Source organism: Eufriesea mexicana, unplaced genomic scaffold (assembly GCF_001483705.2).
Source record: "Eufriesea mexicana isolate 0111107269 unplaced genomic scaffold, ASM148370v2 scaffold474474840, whole genome shotgun sequence".
NCBI lineage: Eukaryota > Metazoa > Arthropoda > Insecta > Hymenoptera > Apidae > Eufriesea > Eufriesea mexicana.
The window spans coordinates 479,177-495,315 of NW_016907953.1; the positions used below are offsets into that span (position 1 = coordinate 479,177).

At 39.6% G+C, this 16,139-nt stretch overlaps 1 protein-coding gene across 1 annotated transcript in view; it reads right to left on the reverse strand.

Moving 5' to 3' along the window:
- Positions 1–16,139, reverse strand: part of LOC108547175 (transmembrane and TPR repeat-containing protein 1) — a 310,690-nt gene that overhangs the window by 147,183 nt on the left and 147,368 nt on the right. Inside the window, exon 3 of the mRNA XM_017899583.1 lies at positions 8,667–8,740. Within this exon, the coding sequence (XP_017755072.1) occupies positions 8,667–8,740 (74 nt within the window). The remainder of the gene's footprint in view (positions 1–8,666; positions 8,741–16,139) is intronic.

Here is a 16,139-nt window from a genome sequence, read left to right on the forward strand (position 1 = left end):
CACTTTTCGTATTTCGAAACTCTGATGGACATATTAATGTTATAACAGTTAAGTATGGGGATGTGACGTCTGTGTTACGCTCGCCCTGTGTAAAATTCGATATGCTATCCTATTTCCTGCTCTCATTCAATTGCTTGAGTTAATTAAAGTTTGGTAACAATATTTCGTGGTGAAATATAAGCTTGGAGATCACTGAAACGTCTATTTATTTTATCGATAACAATTGACCGAGTTTCGTTTTATTATTTCATGTTGTATGCGACGCGGATTATTCTCATTCACGTGTCGCTATTTACTTACAAACTTACTTATTTAATCACTAGTTGTGCCGAGTAATTAAATTCGATTTGCATACGGCTAGTGCACGAGCTTGAGCGAGCTGGCGTGCTGACTTTATAAGAGCAGAATATTTAAAAGCGTTTAAGCTTTTGACGATAAATTCGATAATAACTTCATCTACTAATTATTACAAAATCGAATTATTATATAATTATTATTATACAATTAATTATTGCAAAATCTACATGTTTCATGATTGATGACCGAAATAGACAAATATCAAAGCCTAATTTCTCCTAAACGAAAACATAAATCGAAAAGAAAAGTAAAGTAAAATCACAGAATAAATAATTTTCAGGAGCATAAAGTTGTATTATTTCGCTTCGTGCAAGTCTTTTGAATGATTCAATAAAGATCCACACACTCACGGTAAGACGGAAATACAAATAAAGCCTATGACAGGAACACGTTCCCTGCATCCATTCACGTTATCATCGCAATCAAGTTGAAGTCCGATCTGACCGAGGAAAGAAACATGGCAGCTCTCATCCTGGTACGCGGCCGGACTCACGATCCTCGGCGTGACAGGGCCACCAGCAGCGACACGGCGCGGACTCTGTACGAACGAGTCTGACGCGGAATGGGCCAGCGACATGGCAGCAAAAGCGCGGACCATGGAGAGGGGCAAAAACGGTGAGAACGTCCGTAGCAGAGCGACACCGACGTTTCTTGCGATTTACATCAAAGCTCCGTAAGTAAGATTAATGAACGGTCGTCGTGACTAGCCGGGGTGCCGAGTTGCGAGGTTCGGCTGCAAAAACGGGCCCGCCGGGTGTGCAAGCGTCGGAAGACGAGGGATTACGCGATGAAATTATTACTTATTGGATATTCAGCCGGCAATTACCGCGCTGAGAAAGAAGGCCGGATCAAAAAAGCGAGGCGTTTGGTGAATTTGTAAGTTCACCGATGGAACAAAAGAGCGAATACCGGGACGTTGTGCGGAGGGTGGGGGTGAGATAACGATTTAAGCGGCAAGGTCGTTGATCCTATGATTTATCGGGGTATGCCCTGTGTTCAACAATAGATTCATCAGGCTAATGAATGCAGCTGCTCGTAGTCGGAATGGAAGCGTTCTTTCTTCAAGGGGTCGGTCGGAAGGGTGCTTAATTGCGAATGATTTAAGAGTTTCGTAGCGCAGATTGCTCGCGCTCGAGGAATAATTGGCCGGCTGGATAATTAGGTTTCTTAACGATGATCGATAATTCTTGACACGAACACGGATATTAGGATTTGCGTGTCACGTTTGGGCTATTGCACTGCTATGTAACAGGTGAATTTAACACTATATTTGCCAATCCATTTGAAAAGACAGGTCTCCGGATTCTTCTCCTAACATGTAATTACTAGAAATGGATACCTGCTTTGATAAAGATTAATGTCGACTCATAAGGAGATTGACCTGTAATTAATATATTTACTTACCTTAATCTAACCGCTGATATTACTATTATTTATACCCGTTATGTTCAGGTTACAATTTAAAATGGACAATTCCAGCATGAACTCAACGAGACTTGGCTGCAGAGAGTTGAAAATGAAAGTTGCACCGGAATCGGAATACGTTAAATATTCGCGTAGGAGAATAGGCAGGAACTTCCTTAGAATTCTTTTGGGAACCTCTGTAATATATTCCAGGGATTAAATATACATGTGGCTAAGTTACACCGGGATGAATAATGCAGATATATAATATCATACGTTAACGTTATGCAAAATGAACCTTTTCTATACCGCCAGCGACAGAAAATTAGTATGTCCAGAATTAATTCGAGCAGACGTTTATACAGGCTGTTTCATTTATTTCGTGTCCCTCCCTACATAATTTTATTACTCTTATCGATACAAGAAGTTGTATCATGACAAATTGTTTGATTCAAAATAAATATAATTATGGCCTCTAATTTTTCATTAATATTATAAAACATGTACAGCTACTTATTCAATGAATTGTATCTCGAAGGAATACATTTTTTACAAATTTATATATCCTAGTTGCCTAAGGTGTTACTAAGTACGTAATACACAATATACCGTTCTTTGTACATTTATTTAAATAATGGTCCATGATGGCTAAATATTATTTTTGTAAAAAGTATGATTATAATGTCCTTCTGGAACGATACTATAAACCTAACTAATTACAACTATTTGCTTTATCCAAGTTCCAAATGATTTTATCAATAGGTAGCTCCATGTATTCTAAATGACCTAATTGAAATCCATAGGGAAGTTAAAGTTCCTGAATGGTTTAAGGGTTGAAAATGTTCCAAGTTCGCGATCTGAAGCTTTCTCTTTCGACTTTCCTGATCTTCGATGAATTATAGAAAGGCCTGGGTCCTCAAACTTCTCCGTCTGGAGTGGTTTTGAAGGGGTGTGTATTTTTTGGTAAGACATGGAAAGGTCTAATTACACCTTCCAATTATACGACATCCCTCGAGAACCAAAAAATATTTCCTACACCTTAACGTATAAGAACTGCCGAGGAACAGAAGTTTCCTTGACCTGTGAGTTCCAGCTGGTGGATGTTTAGTCTAAGTTTTACGAAAGTTCACGGTGATGTCGATGGCTGAAAAATATTCAACGAAAGTTCACGAACACTATTAGCATTCTTCAGATTGACACAGTCTTTCTAAAGATACATAATTTCTCAGTTTATTAAGTGACTTTTGTTGAAAGCAGCATCGTCTGCTTGCGTCCTCATTGTAGATTCATCACGTGACTTCATATTCAAACTTCATATTCCGAATTTATGAAACTTTGCAACATCCATTTCACGAGATTATGTTACTTGAAACATCCACGATCTATAATACTAGTTACTCGTAAATTTTATGCAATATATAATTTTGTAATATTCATAACAATATTTTTCTTGCAGTACCATTAAGGTATCTGCTCTGTGTATTATAACGTATTTTTAATATTTTATATTCAGTTTATAATACTTTAAATATATTTCACATTATTATTATAATATTTTAAAAATATTTCATATTTTAATATAATATTTAGAAAATATTTAATATCCTTGCTACCTCATTTCAACAGTATTTAATAACTCATATTACAATATTCGTACGATATTTAATTTTATAACACAAAATTTGCAACACAAATGATCGAATAAACATCTATATTATCAAGCAAGTAATTTACCATGGAAGTGTCGAAGAACTCCGGGACACTCACGAAACAGTTAGAGAAGTGAAGTAGGGAAACGTAGTAGGGCATCCAATCGAAGAGTCTGAGGAACGTAAATCTTGGACCACTTAATTTCCAAGTAAACGTGCATAAGAAGCCGCGAAAATAAAGATCCAATTCGGATGCTCGAATTTAAAGTGCGGCAATTACCTGAATAAGAAGTATCGTCGTTGAAAGGACAGGCTAAAGCAAGGGGAAATGGAAAAGAGGGCGAATGAATTCCTCCGGTTCCGAGAAAACCGCTTTATCCTGCATCCAGCTGTCAATCGATCCACGCAGCCATAGCTTTACCCTCTTTTCGAAAGTTCTTCGAAACGCTGAGTTCAGTTCAGAAGAGTTGCTGGCTTGGAATGTGCCACGAACTAAAACCGTGTCAGTCTTAAGGTATCCTACACACAGATGGGTGCCTTTGTGATACGATGTAATTGGGCCGAACCTTTGTTCTTATTCCTCCATCTACGACTCACAATTATTGTGCAAAGGTCAAAAGGTGCGGACAGCATAAAAGCGCGAGACATACCGTTTGTGCTTCTAAGAAGTCTCGAAGTAACTCGGTCGCGCCATCTGTCCGTCCCGCCAACAGACATGGCGGTCCCAGTTGAGATGTGCTACGACTTTGTGTATTATGTGCGTTAAATAGACTGTTCCTCTCTTATTCTGACTAATACTTCATTGCTTCTGCGAAGTTCCTTACGCACGACAATTACGGGATTATAGGTTTTAAATTCTTTTCGCGGCTGCATGGTACGTTAATTGAATTATTTTGGTCAAGGAGGGTAGCAATATTAGTATATATTTGCCACAGTGTGTTATATGCACATGATAAATGAATAAGGTCCAGCAATTATTGTTATCCTTGACTTATCCCAGGATAACCGGGACACATGTGTGATCAGTAACATCTATCAAAAACAACTGGTGACATATGCATATTGGAAAGAAATTGATGTCTGTCGATATTCGAAAAACTGTCAGGGAAATAACATGGTAGAGAAATGGAATAACAGAACGAAAAAAATAATATTTTAAAAATATTTCATATTTTAATATAATATTTAGAAAATATTTAATATCCTTGCTACCTCATTTCAACAGTATTTAATAACTCATATTACAATATTCGTACGATATTTAATTTTATAACACAAAATTTGCAACACAAATGATCGAATAAACATCTATATTATCAAGCAAGTAATTTACCATGGAAGTGTCGAAGAACTCCGGGACACTCACGAAACAGTTAGAGAAGTGAAGTAGGGAAACGTAGTAGGGCATCCAATCGAAGAGTCTGAGGAACGTAAATCTTGGACCACTTAATTTCCAAGTAAACGTGCATAAGAAGCCGCGAAAATAAAGATCCAATTCGGATGCTCGAATTTAAAGTGCGGCAATTACCTGAATAAGAAGTATCGTCGTTGAAAGGACAGGCTAAAGCAAGGGGAAATGGAAAAGAGGGCGAATGAATTCCTCCGGTTCCGAGAAAACCGCTTTATCCTGCATCCAGCTGTCAATCGATCCACGCAGCCATAGCTTTACCCTCTTTTCGAAAGTTCTTCGAAACGCTGAGTTCAGTTCAGAAGAGTTGCTGGCTTGGAATGTGCCACGAACTAAAACCGTGTCAGTCTTAAGGTATCCTACACACAGATGGGTGCCTTTGTGATACGATGTAATTGGGCCGAACCTTTGTTCTTATTCCTCCATCTACGACTCACAATTATTGTGCAAAGGTCAAAAGGTGCGGACAGCATAAAAGCGCGAGACATACCGTTTGTGCTTCTAAGAAGTCTCGAAGTAACTCGGTCGCGCCATCTGTCCGTCCCGCCAACAGACATGGCGGTCCCAGTTGAGATGTGCTACGACTTTGTGTATTATGTGCGTTAAATAGACTGTTCCTCTCTTATTCTGACTAATACTTCATTGCTTCTGCGAAGTTCCTTACGCACGACAATTACGGGATTATAGGTTTTAAATTCTTTTCGCGGCTGCATGGTACGTTAATTGAATTATTTTGGTCAAGGAGGGTAGCAATATTAGTATATATTTGCCACAGTGTGTTATATGCACATGATAAATGAATAAGGTCCAGCAATTATTGTTATCCTTGACTTATCCCAGGATAACCGGGACACATGTGTGATCAGTAACATCTATCAAAAACAACTGGTGACATATGCATATTGGAAAGAAATTGATGTCTGTCGATATTCGAAAAACTGTCAGGGAAATAACATGGTAGAGAAATGGAATAACAGAACGAAAAACGTATAAGAATTAAAAACGATATTGATTTAGTACAACATAACGTTGTGTGACTTATAGGTTACGTACAAATATGTTTAAATCGTCAATTAATTAAATCAATTTTTCCTGAGCTGATATGCATGCAAGGTACGGAAATCAAATAACTTTACTTGTTAATTATTGCACGTTTTTTTATTTATTGTTCCAAACAGTATTGTCACCTTTATAGCAGAAAAGTCAGTGACTGAAAGAGGTTAACATTTTTCAAATTATTATAAATAATTCCCCTTCTAAGTTCTCGGAACAGGACAAAGGGACAGAGTTTCTGCAAGCCGTTACAAAGTGATCCAAGGACTCAGCGACGTGACATTCGCTAACTGTCGAATACGTTTCAGTAATTCGACGAACGATGTCACTGATTCTGAACAATGAACGTCTCGTCCCAAACGTTTCCCCTACCCTCTTCATTTTTTTTATACAAATATTCACTCGAGATTCATTACCTAAAAGCCCGGGGGTTGACACACTGACCCGGTTCGACGGCCATTTAAACGAAACCAGCTGGCTTCCCTCGTGATTCTTCGTTTCTCTCGATATACCATGTATTTTACACGACTCGCGTTTCTATCGCGATATCTGTTTCCCTTTTCCCCCATTGAAAGGAAAGAGAGGGAGAAAAATGGGGAAATGGAAGAAAAAATGTTCGCCAGACGTTTAGAGGCGCGACTATCGATCGCGATACGAGGCACCAGGCGCCACCCTATTTTGGAACGGGCCAGCGAAAGGTTCAAGTTTAATTACGCGGCCGTCTCGTGTGCGAATTAATTTCGCCACTCGCTGTTGCTCCAGTCGAATTATGTCCTCGTGGTGGAGGTCTCGATTTGCGAAAAAATCGCTAACGTGGATTTCCCATGGGGATAGAAACGTTGACGTGAGAAACATTGAGATAGGATGGATATTAGCTGCTGGATTTTGGGCTCGGAGATAGAGATGTTCAGGTCTTACGAAATACGCCGATGCTCGTTCCTTGGATACAATGGATGGTTAATGGTAGTATATTTCATAAGGTATAGCGCCATTTTCTAACGATAAATAGTTAATTTCACATGTCCATGTTATGTTTCTATCAGTCAAACTCTCTCACTAAAGGCATCCTATTTTTAATTTCCAAAATTGACCAAATTTTGCTCTGATATTTATCAAGGTAGGAAAGTAACCTAACCCAGTTATTTCCATACTGACACTTCGATTATTATCGGATAGAGGGATATTTGAGCACACATTATGTCCATAATCAGCGGATCCGGAGTTAAAAATCCTGTTCCACCTTACCCTCTGACCATTATATCATTATGCCTCCCACCAAAACTCTCTCACAAAATCAAAAAGTGAAAAAGAAGCATGAACGTCAGAACAGCCCTTTAGTACGTACACCAGGAGAGCAGTCAGGCAAGCCAAGCGACCGCCCCACGAATTCAGCCCGTTCGTGGGACGAGCTAGCCGTTACATCGCTTACCATGCATAAGTCCGGAATCCTCTTAGAGCGACGATAAAAAGATTTCCACGGTAAGTTCGCGGGATCGTGCTCGTAAGCACTTTATATTTTCACGTTTAGGGATCGATATAAACGGCCAAGGAGGAAGGAGGTTGGCGGAAGTGAAGGAAGGCCAGCCAGCTAGCGCTATAGCGTTGCTTCTGGGGCTCGAGTAAATTAGTTTAGTTTATAATTTCCACACACCGCCCAGGCGCTCATGAGAATGAATGGGCGGCTGCTTCGGTGTCGGACTGGCGTCGTTTCGACGCTAAGCGACGCCCGACGTCGCTGACGTACGTGTACGTATGTATGTGCAGTCGCTAAGTTCAACGGAGTTATGGCTTTATTATGCCTCTGACACGCTACCTTATTAGGTTACTCGCAACTTGAACGCGGGATAAAGAGAACGAAACGAGGTGTGCACGAGGGTTTTTCGTTACCCTTCGTTACACCCCCTTTGGAGATAGGTGCTCGTGAGTTGTTCAGTCGGGTGGTTCAGTGGGGCTGTGTAGAATCTGCGAGGATGGGGAAGATTCTGCGAGGATGATAGATCACCTTCGTTAAAATTTTTGAAAGATCTTCTTTCATAGAGTTGGCCCGGTAGGTTAATTATTGCGAAGTCCAAATGGTGGATATAGAGATGCAGGAATAATTAATAATTTTCTAATTGTAGGCCCGTTTCTTGTATAATGTGGCTATGAGACGATAGCAGATGGAGACTGCATGAACCTTGTACTCGTTTCTCTTGTTGGTCAGCAAAACTGATAAGAAGCTTAACAGATGGACTTGTCTAATTTAATTATTCGCTTTTGGAAATTATTCGTCTGTGTTGACTCGATTAGTTTGAAACTTGGACCTACGTATGCCACAGATAATTTTCATGGTCTAAGGATATCTTGAGATAGAAAGTGAATTAATGCAATCGTGTCTGGACTAACATGTAATATTCCAAATTTTAGGATAAGGACTGTAATAATGGACACTTTATAGAGGGGGAATGAAGAAATGGATTACTCGGTTTTTCTGTATTTCTATCCATACGAGTGTTCAAATACAATCTCATAGCCCTTTATACAATACAATATTTTACAGTAAAATATTTTAAGGATGTTGTTATTTCCTTTTTCAATTAAGTTTCTAACTTAGTACCCAAGGAAGTCAGCACAGGTTTGCACGATTCGTTTCACTAATATACTTATCAAATTTCGTTAATCAACCGTACAATTTTGCGGTACGTGCGAGATTATGGCAGAATGAAATTGCGATGAAGGAAATTCAGGAGACACGACAATAACCTGACCATATTTAACGTTTCGTGCTAAATAGTTCTGAACGAAAGTACACTCACCCGTGATAAGCAAGAAATGACAATAAGAAGAAGATGCACGCGAGGACGTCAGCTCGACCAACGATGCCGGTCACCTGAAACAAAGAAAATTCCAATTTCAATAAAAAATTTCATTAAAAAATGTCATTAGGATAGGAGATACTTTCTTATTTATATCTAAGCCGCACACCGTCAAATACCTTCGAATCAGTGCATTTGCCCTCCCATGGATCACGTCAGCCACACGGCCACAACTCCCGGAGGAACTCAAGCGACCAGTTTATCGAGAAGATATTATACCGGAGGGGTAGCTCCCTAGATCCTCGACAGAGACGAGGACCAGAACGAGGAGGGTACAATGGACGTCCAAGCCACCGCGACGATCCTTTCGGGATGTACAGTAGGCGGTGGAATGAAATTGGATTTAGCGGTGTAAAACGAGAAGGCGACACGCCGGAAGGCAATGGCGAGAAGCAACGAGGGGATTTCTTTCACGGCACAAACGATGACGAACATGAGCCACGAGAGCCAAAGGAACGGACGAATTGAAAGAGAAGAGAGGCTGGCCAAGATATTGACAGCCCGCTGCCAGTGAATGACCCAGCTACTCGGAGATCGCTCTGGACCGGCGACTTCAGGGTATGTACTAAGATCCTCGAGGATCGCTTGGAAGCATTGGTCAGTGTGTGTGTGTGTGCCTCTGGATCACCAGCCACCTTTCGTTCCTTGCCTTATGTATCTTTGTTCCCTCCCGTTCCTCTTTTCATCCGCCACCATTCACAAGGGGCAGCTGCGTCTAAGAAACTCACGGATAGCTCAAACGTCGCCAACGAATTAATTCTGAGATCTGGATCCGTGACACGGATAGGAACCCCTGGTCGAAACGAAAAGCCGATAGTTCCTGTTAATTTTGGGGTATCAGTAAAGGGATCTCGTTTCAGGAATTCGCATGGAACAGTAGAACAAAATTCCTATTTGGATCTTTACGTCTCTGCTGAGGCCTGTCATCATCGTTATGAACTTGCTGAGGTGATCTATGGGAGGACTGAAGAGTAGGACTAAGTATCTTTGTTGTTGGCTATCAGTGAGGCCCAAGGGTAGAGATTAGAGACGAGGACTATTCATGCTGGTCCTGTAATCTCTTTACGAGTCGTCTTCTGAAATCTGCACAGTGTTACCACTGCTTATAGAAAACCGAAGGAAGAAGTAAGAGTGGAGAGAAGTTCGGAATGAAGATGAAACACGTTCCTAATTCCTTGCTAATTTTCGAGATTATCCTGCTCGATAAATGAGAATTGGAATAATAATGGCAGCCAAAGGAAGAGAGAGGACACGTCTATGTTTCCTGATGTATCTCTGACTCTTTCAAGGTATTGTCCACCTGATTTAACAAACAATATCAGCTGCATGCGCGGGGCCAGATGCCTCAAAACGTATCACGTCATTAATTCGCAGAAATGGTTCATTTTGTTCAATTTCAGTCGATGAACAGTGAAATCGGGCGTGCGTCAAGTACTCGTGATGTCGCATCTTCCATTTGGCTACATTAATTTCTCATCGACACACCATGATTAACAACGCTCGCTGGTGCAGCTATGCATATTCTCCGTGTTCGAAAAATGATTAACGTTTGTCTGGGAAATTTCGAAGTTTCCCCGATGCCATTAAATTCTCATCATTATTAACTGTCCCGTACGGCAATAAATTACGTCACCGTTAATGAAGCACCGCTACACACGCTCGATCCGCTAATTTCATACGTTTTATAGACGGTTCAAGGATGCACACGGGAAGCAAAACCGATACAGTTCCCGATGTTATTATTAAATTCCGACTGTAATTACGCCCGTGATGGACATTGATGAATATGACTTTCAGCGTGGCCGTTACCCCAGAAAGCAATAAATCACTCTGAGGATGATAAAAGAAAATGGAAAGGTGGCTACGATGATATCGATCTCCTGCTTTAAGGAGGAACACCTCGATGAAACGTTAATTGCATTCGCAATGCTTGTGGCAGTGGTGTCAAGATCATGCAAGAACGGGCCAACAAGTATAGTTTTCCGAATCTGCGAAGAACTTCAGTGCCCAAAGAAATCTGTAAATGAAAGATATATTTAAAGTCCCATGTTACTTTGGTAAAAGCAATTTTAAATTTTGGTCTGGAGGCTGCATTTTAAAGTGTCTGACACCGCGTGCTCAGATTTCGATAAATTTTATGAAATACACTTTTAATTATACCAATATTCGGACAATTATTATTTAAGTTATATGGTTAAATACTTTTGTTGAATGTTTTGTACATATACGTGTAAGTACGTAAGTAATACATACGATTTTTCATGTAGCATCTTGCAAAGAGTTTCAAAGTTCAGGTTAAATTAATTTCCTTAAGTGCACACTTACGTATATGTACGGATTCCTTGTCGCAGTAGAAAATTACGTTCAAATTGATAAATGGAGCATTTAAAAGTCAATATATTCGTAGCTCTCGTGGAATCGAAACAACTTATCGTTGATGATTTTTTTTTAATTAAAAAAGGTTTTTTGTCAAGGAACGAAAATTACTCTATCTTAATTTAATCTCAAATCCGGATACAATAATAACGCTTGCCTAATCGAAATGTAAATATGCTTTATCTTTATTGCCCGTCGTGATTCTCGCGTGTTCATCTAATAATCCAATTTTCCCAAAAATTCTCCAATCATTAGCAAGAATCGTTCTTGTCTTGGATCATCCCGCGGCGATACTACGCTACACGCGTGACGTATCGCGTTTTATGAGTTATTGCAGCGATTCAGGGCAAGAGATTCATCACAGGTAAATGGGGCCAGAAACGAAATCGGTATAAGATAAACAACAAGTTGACATTTTCCCAGGATCCTGTCCTTCGTTCTCTTATCTACCCTATCCGCTTAGTGGAAGACTGAGGAAAATCTCGGCCGTGGAACAATACTCCGTCAACGTCAAGGGGATGAGAAAGGAGTCGAAAGTGGCCTTGTCGAGGACCAAGGAGCCATAAACGAAGGGTCTACTTAAGATAACAGAGATTACTCTGGCCACTTTGTGATAGATTCTTTCGCGCGCCTTCAATGTCCCCTGAACTGATGGCCAGGGATAATGGGTAATTTCGAAAAAAACACCAACCGACGATTATCCTAAGTGGCGGCTACAGGATTTTCTCTGAGCGAGGTCGGGAGAAGAGGAATTAAAATGGAGGCAGTGAAAATGAGAGAAAATTCTGGGGCTCTGCTGACACATTCGTCTAACTTTAAAACGAATGTCGAAAGGTCAATCCGTTTCTGGACAATGGGAACCATTTTGAAATAACCTTTGATATTATCCTCCGTATAAACCTCCCGCTTATGAATGAAGAATTACATTGAGGTATAAGTAATATTACTATTTCTATTCCTTGTTTTTGGTAAAGACCAATTATTTAATTTTAAATTGAAGAATGTTGGTACGATAATTATTAGAGAATATTAAGTCTTACTGTTATTGTAAGGTTCATACTCGAGACTATTCCATTATGAAAATATTCTGCCCACGCAAAAGGAACGAAAAATAATACGAACATAATCGTAAAAGTATTTTCTTGTATTCCATAATGAGCAGAGTAAAAGCATTCTGTTAATTTTCTCAAAACGAAAAATTTGCGTTCGCTTTTAGAATTTCCATAGTATTGTCTAGCATTCTGGCGCTTCCATCTGACCAACGACGACTACCGACTTTCGAAACACCGAGGATAACACTCACTAGAAGCCCCAAAAACAATCTTCCACAAACTTCGCTGTTACCCTCGTCTTATCCACTTCCATTGACTGGAGTCACCACGCAGGTATTATTTCGATGCTATTCGAAGTAAGGATGAAATTGTACGACCCAGAGATGCAAGATAGCCTAACGAATCCTCGAGTCGTCGAAGATCGCTGATTCTCGCGGAAGTAGGTAGGCTGAAGTAGACTCAGACTAGAGGATGCGGTGGTTGATACGTTCGAGTCGACGGCAGTTTGCTCCAGTTTGTACTTAGCTCAACTCCATTACCATCTCGCTCGTTCAAGAGTTCTAATTGATTATATGAGGCGGTAGTTCCGTAGGAGTTGGCTCGTTACTCGGTGGTGGCTTATCCATCCGCTCTTCTTCCGCCTCCGGTTTTCCCTCGCGACTCCTCGTCGCTCTTTTATACAAGACTGCGTTCCTTTTAGTTTCCACCGCCTTTCCGTACTCGCAGGCGCGCGTAATTAACGGCACAACTCTGGGGCCAGAATCGTTGAAACGGCCGCTTCCCCTTTGACACCGTGCAACTCTGCCGTGTAACGCGTTTACCTAGCCTCTTTGGGTGGCCTGCTGTCCTCGAACGCTTGGCAAGCTAACGAGTATCTGTTTCGTCGTTAGCCTCGTGTGCATGCCATGGATTTGCTTCATTATTTATGTAATAAGTTTAAATTCCACTGTGGAAGAGATTTCCTAAGGGTATAGCCTGTTATTCGCCGTGAAAGCGTAGAAAGATAATCGTGAGAAGAAATTGTTGGTTTAAGCGGGAATAGTTAGAGTGCAAGGTGGCGCTAGTTGGCACTGGTTAAAGCACTGGATGAAGGACGCTATTGCAGCGCCACTGCCAGCTACGAGACGTAAGCAACGATGCGCCCAGCGCTACCTGCCTTAGTATTGATATACTTATTTGCTTGACGTCGCCCATATCAAATTATAAGCACGAGGCAAGATAGGTTCGTGAAACATGTTTGACGTTTTTATTATTCCAGTAGTTCATTAAATTTTTGAGGCGATTCTAAACCCTCACGTTTAGTTAGTTAGGATTTTATTGCTAGTACTGATATGGTTATTCGATGTTTTATCATAAATTCTTTATTATTGTCTAGTGTTGAAAATAAATTAAGCTTTTTGCCATAAGTAGCTTATAATTTTTCATAGATAATGATGAATTGCAACTACCAGTGTGTTGAATAGTGTCTGATTTTATTTCAGGAAACAAAATTCATCTTCGCACGTTTGTGAAGTATTCACTAAATTAATCTTAAATATGATTACGAGAGTCTCACTCGAATCAGTAAAGCTTTCGATTGGAACAAATTTTTGATAGCTTTCAAAATATTTACGTGAAACAATTCGAATGAGATACACTGCACAAACGCGTTAATCTCTGATGTGTATAATACAGAATTAATATAATACACGTGGTAACGCAGAATCATATGTGGTTAGCCGTGTAACATCAATATGTCCGCGAATTAATTAATCCTATGGTATTATATAATGGTACGTGTTAATAATTGGCGGAATTAAGGAATAACGCAATATGCGTGTCAATAATGCAAATTGATCCAGTGTTTTGTGGAATTAGAAATGATATAATGAAATTTTAGCCTGTTTGTAATAAGAAATTTTGATACTTTGATTACACTGTTCAACAAATTTTAGCTTTTCAATGCATAGTAGTTAAAAAAGAGCTCCTACCTAATTTTTAACACCAGATTGAACCTTCCAATGTTTTCACTCTTCATGTAATACTTCATTTCAGCCAAAAATATAAAAGGGCCAAAAATATTTCGACATATTTATATGCGTATCATAGAAATTTATCACTTCTTATATATTACATAAGTTGTTTGACAATGTAGATTAATAATACGAGCGAAGAAATTAATAAATTGTTGATTATTTATTAAGATTATTGCGTAGTTGTGTTAAAAGGTCCCTAGGTCGCAAAAAGTTTATAAACTATTACACCGATTATTAATTGAAAATAATATTGTTAATAATAAATCTTTCACGGCGTATGCTTATAATAACAGTGAAAAGATTAACTAATTACTGGCTATAACAGAAGAAAAATAAAAATTTATGAAATCGGCTAAATTCGGAAATTTCCGTGGATTTTCGGCCGATCGGGGGCTATATAAAATGTGACGCGTCGATGCTCAAGTCATTTATTGGATCGACTTCGGAAATGACACATCTAAATTTTTCGAACGCGTGGGTGGGGTAGGTGTCCGAATTGAGGTTGGAGATGGCACTCCAACCTCTTAAACAATTTAATGATAATTTCATTTTGGATTTAATTGTTAATTTCTTTCAGATTTTAATTATTTTTACCTTCCTTCTGGTATCATTTATTTCTTCTCTTTTTAGAATTCATTTTTTTGTTTCCATGGATACAACAGATTAATGTTTGTGTTGAAGAGTGTTATCATTGAAACAATTATTTAAATAGAATTATTATAATATTAGTACTAGATTATTATAATTTACGTTAATAACGATCTAACTAATCGATTGGAATTGATTCATTAGAATTAATTCGATAGCTTTTAGCTGCACCTAATTTCACAATTAATTCAAATTTCTCATCTATAAATAAGACATACGCTCAAAAGTCACGGAGAACTTATTTTTCCCGAAGAAAGCTCGCTATTGCCATCGACAGTAAAGAAACCAGTATAGAAAATATCTTATCAAGGACCTGATACTCTATCTCAACAAAGAGAAGTCTCCAGGGACTCGTTAATCAAGTGTTACCAGCTCTATGTGACAGTCAAACGTCGCAGTCCTTCCAGTTTCATGATGCATAACACGTATCATCTACAGATCATAAATCCTCACACCATTTCTCCCTTACTCCATCAACACGGAGACCTTAAAAGGACATTTTCACTTTCTCGCTACTTTCATCTTCAATTATAACTTAACGTCACAAACAGCTATAAGAAGTATATCCCCAATTCTGTTACTTATCCTAAGAAAAATTCTCAGACCTACCTAAATCCACCTTCTATCTCTTTGTCAGGGCATCCCTCATCCTAGTCCTAACTTCTTTCAAATTCTCGACGAACCAACTGCAACAGCCATTTAAAGAACCATGTTCCAGGGACCTAAACCCTATTGAGAGACTCTGGCCTCTACCATGCACATCCACTAATGCAGTAACGACATCGTGACCGTAGAACAACGCACTCCCCTCTAGCATCTCTGCCTACTCATAGGCGAAACAGGCCTCGCGCTGGGAGATATTAACATAAGGTGTACGACTACCAAGAGGAACATCTTCCAGGAATATACTGGAACAGTCGTGATCACCTTATCGCAAGATGGGGCCACCAATAACGAACTGTTACTGCGGAAGAAATGAGGAACAGGCTCCAACGTCATGGAGGAAACATCCTTTCATTACGCTCAGTGATATGCCTGATATGAAGATATCACTTTTATCCTTTCACGGAGTTATGTGACAGGAACACACGAGATTCGGGCCCCTACCACGGCGAATGGGTTACATCTTCGATAATGGATCCATTCCACGATGGTTCCCCTTTGCAATACGTTGACAGGATCAGGGTGATCTTTGTTCTTCTTACGTGTACGCAGTCTGGTCGTTGTAACAGATGGATTCTACGACAAAGGGGATTGGACAGATTGGAATAGAATTTGAGATATTCGAGGTAGCCGGTCCTCAATGACCAAGAAATGCAAAT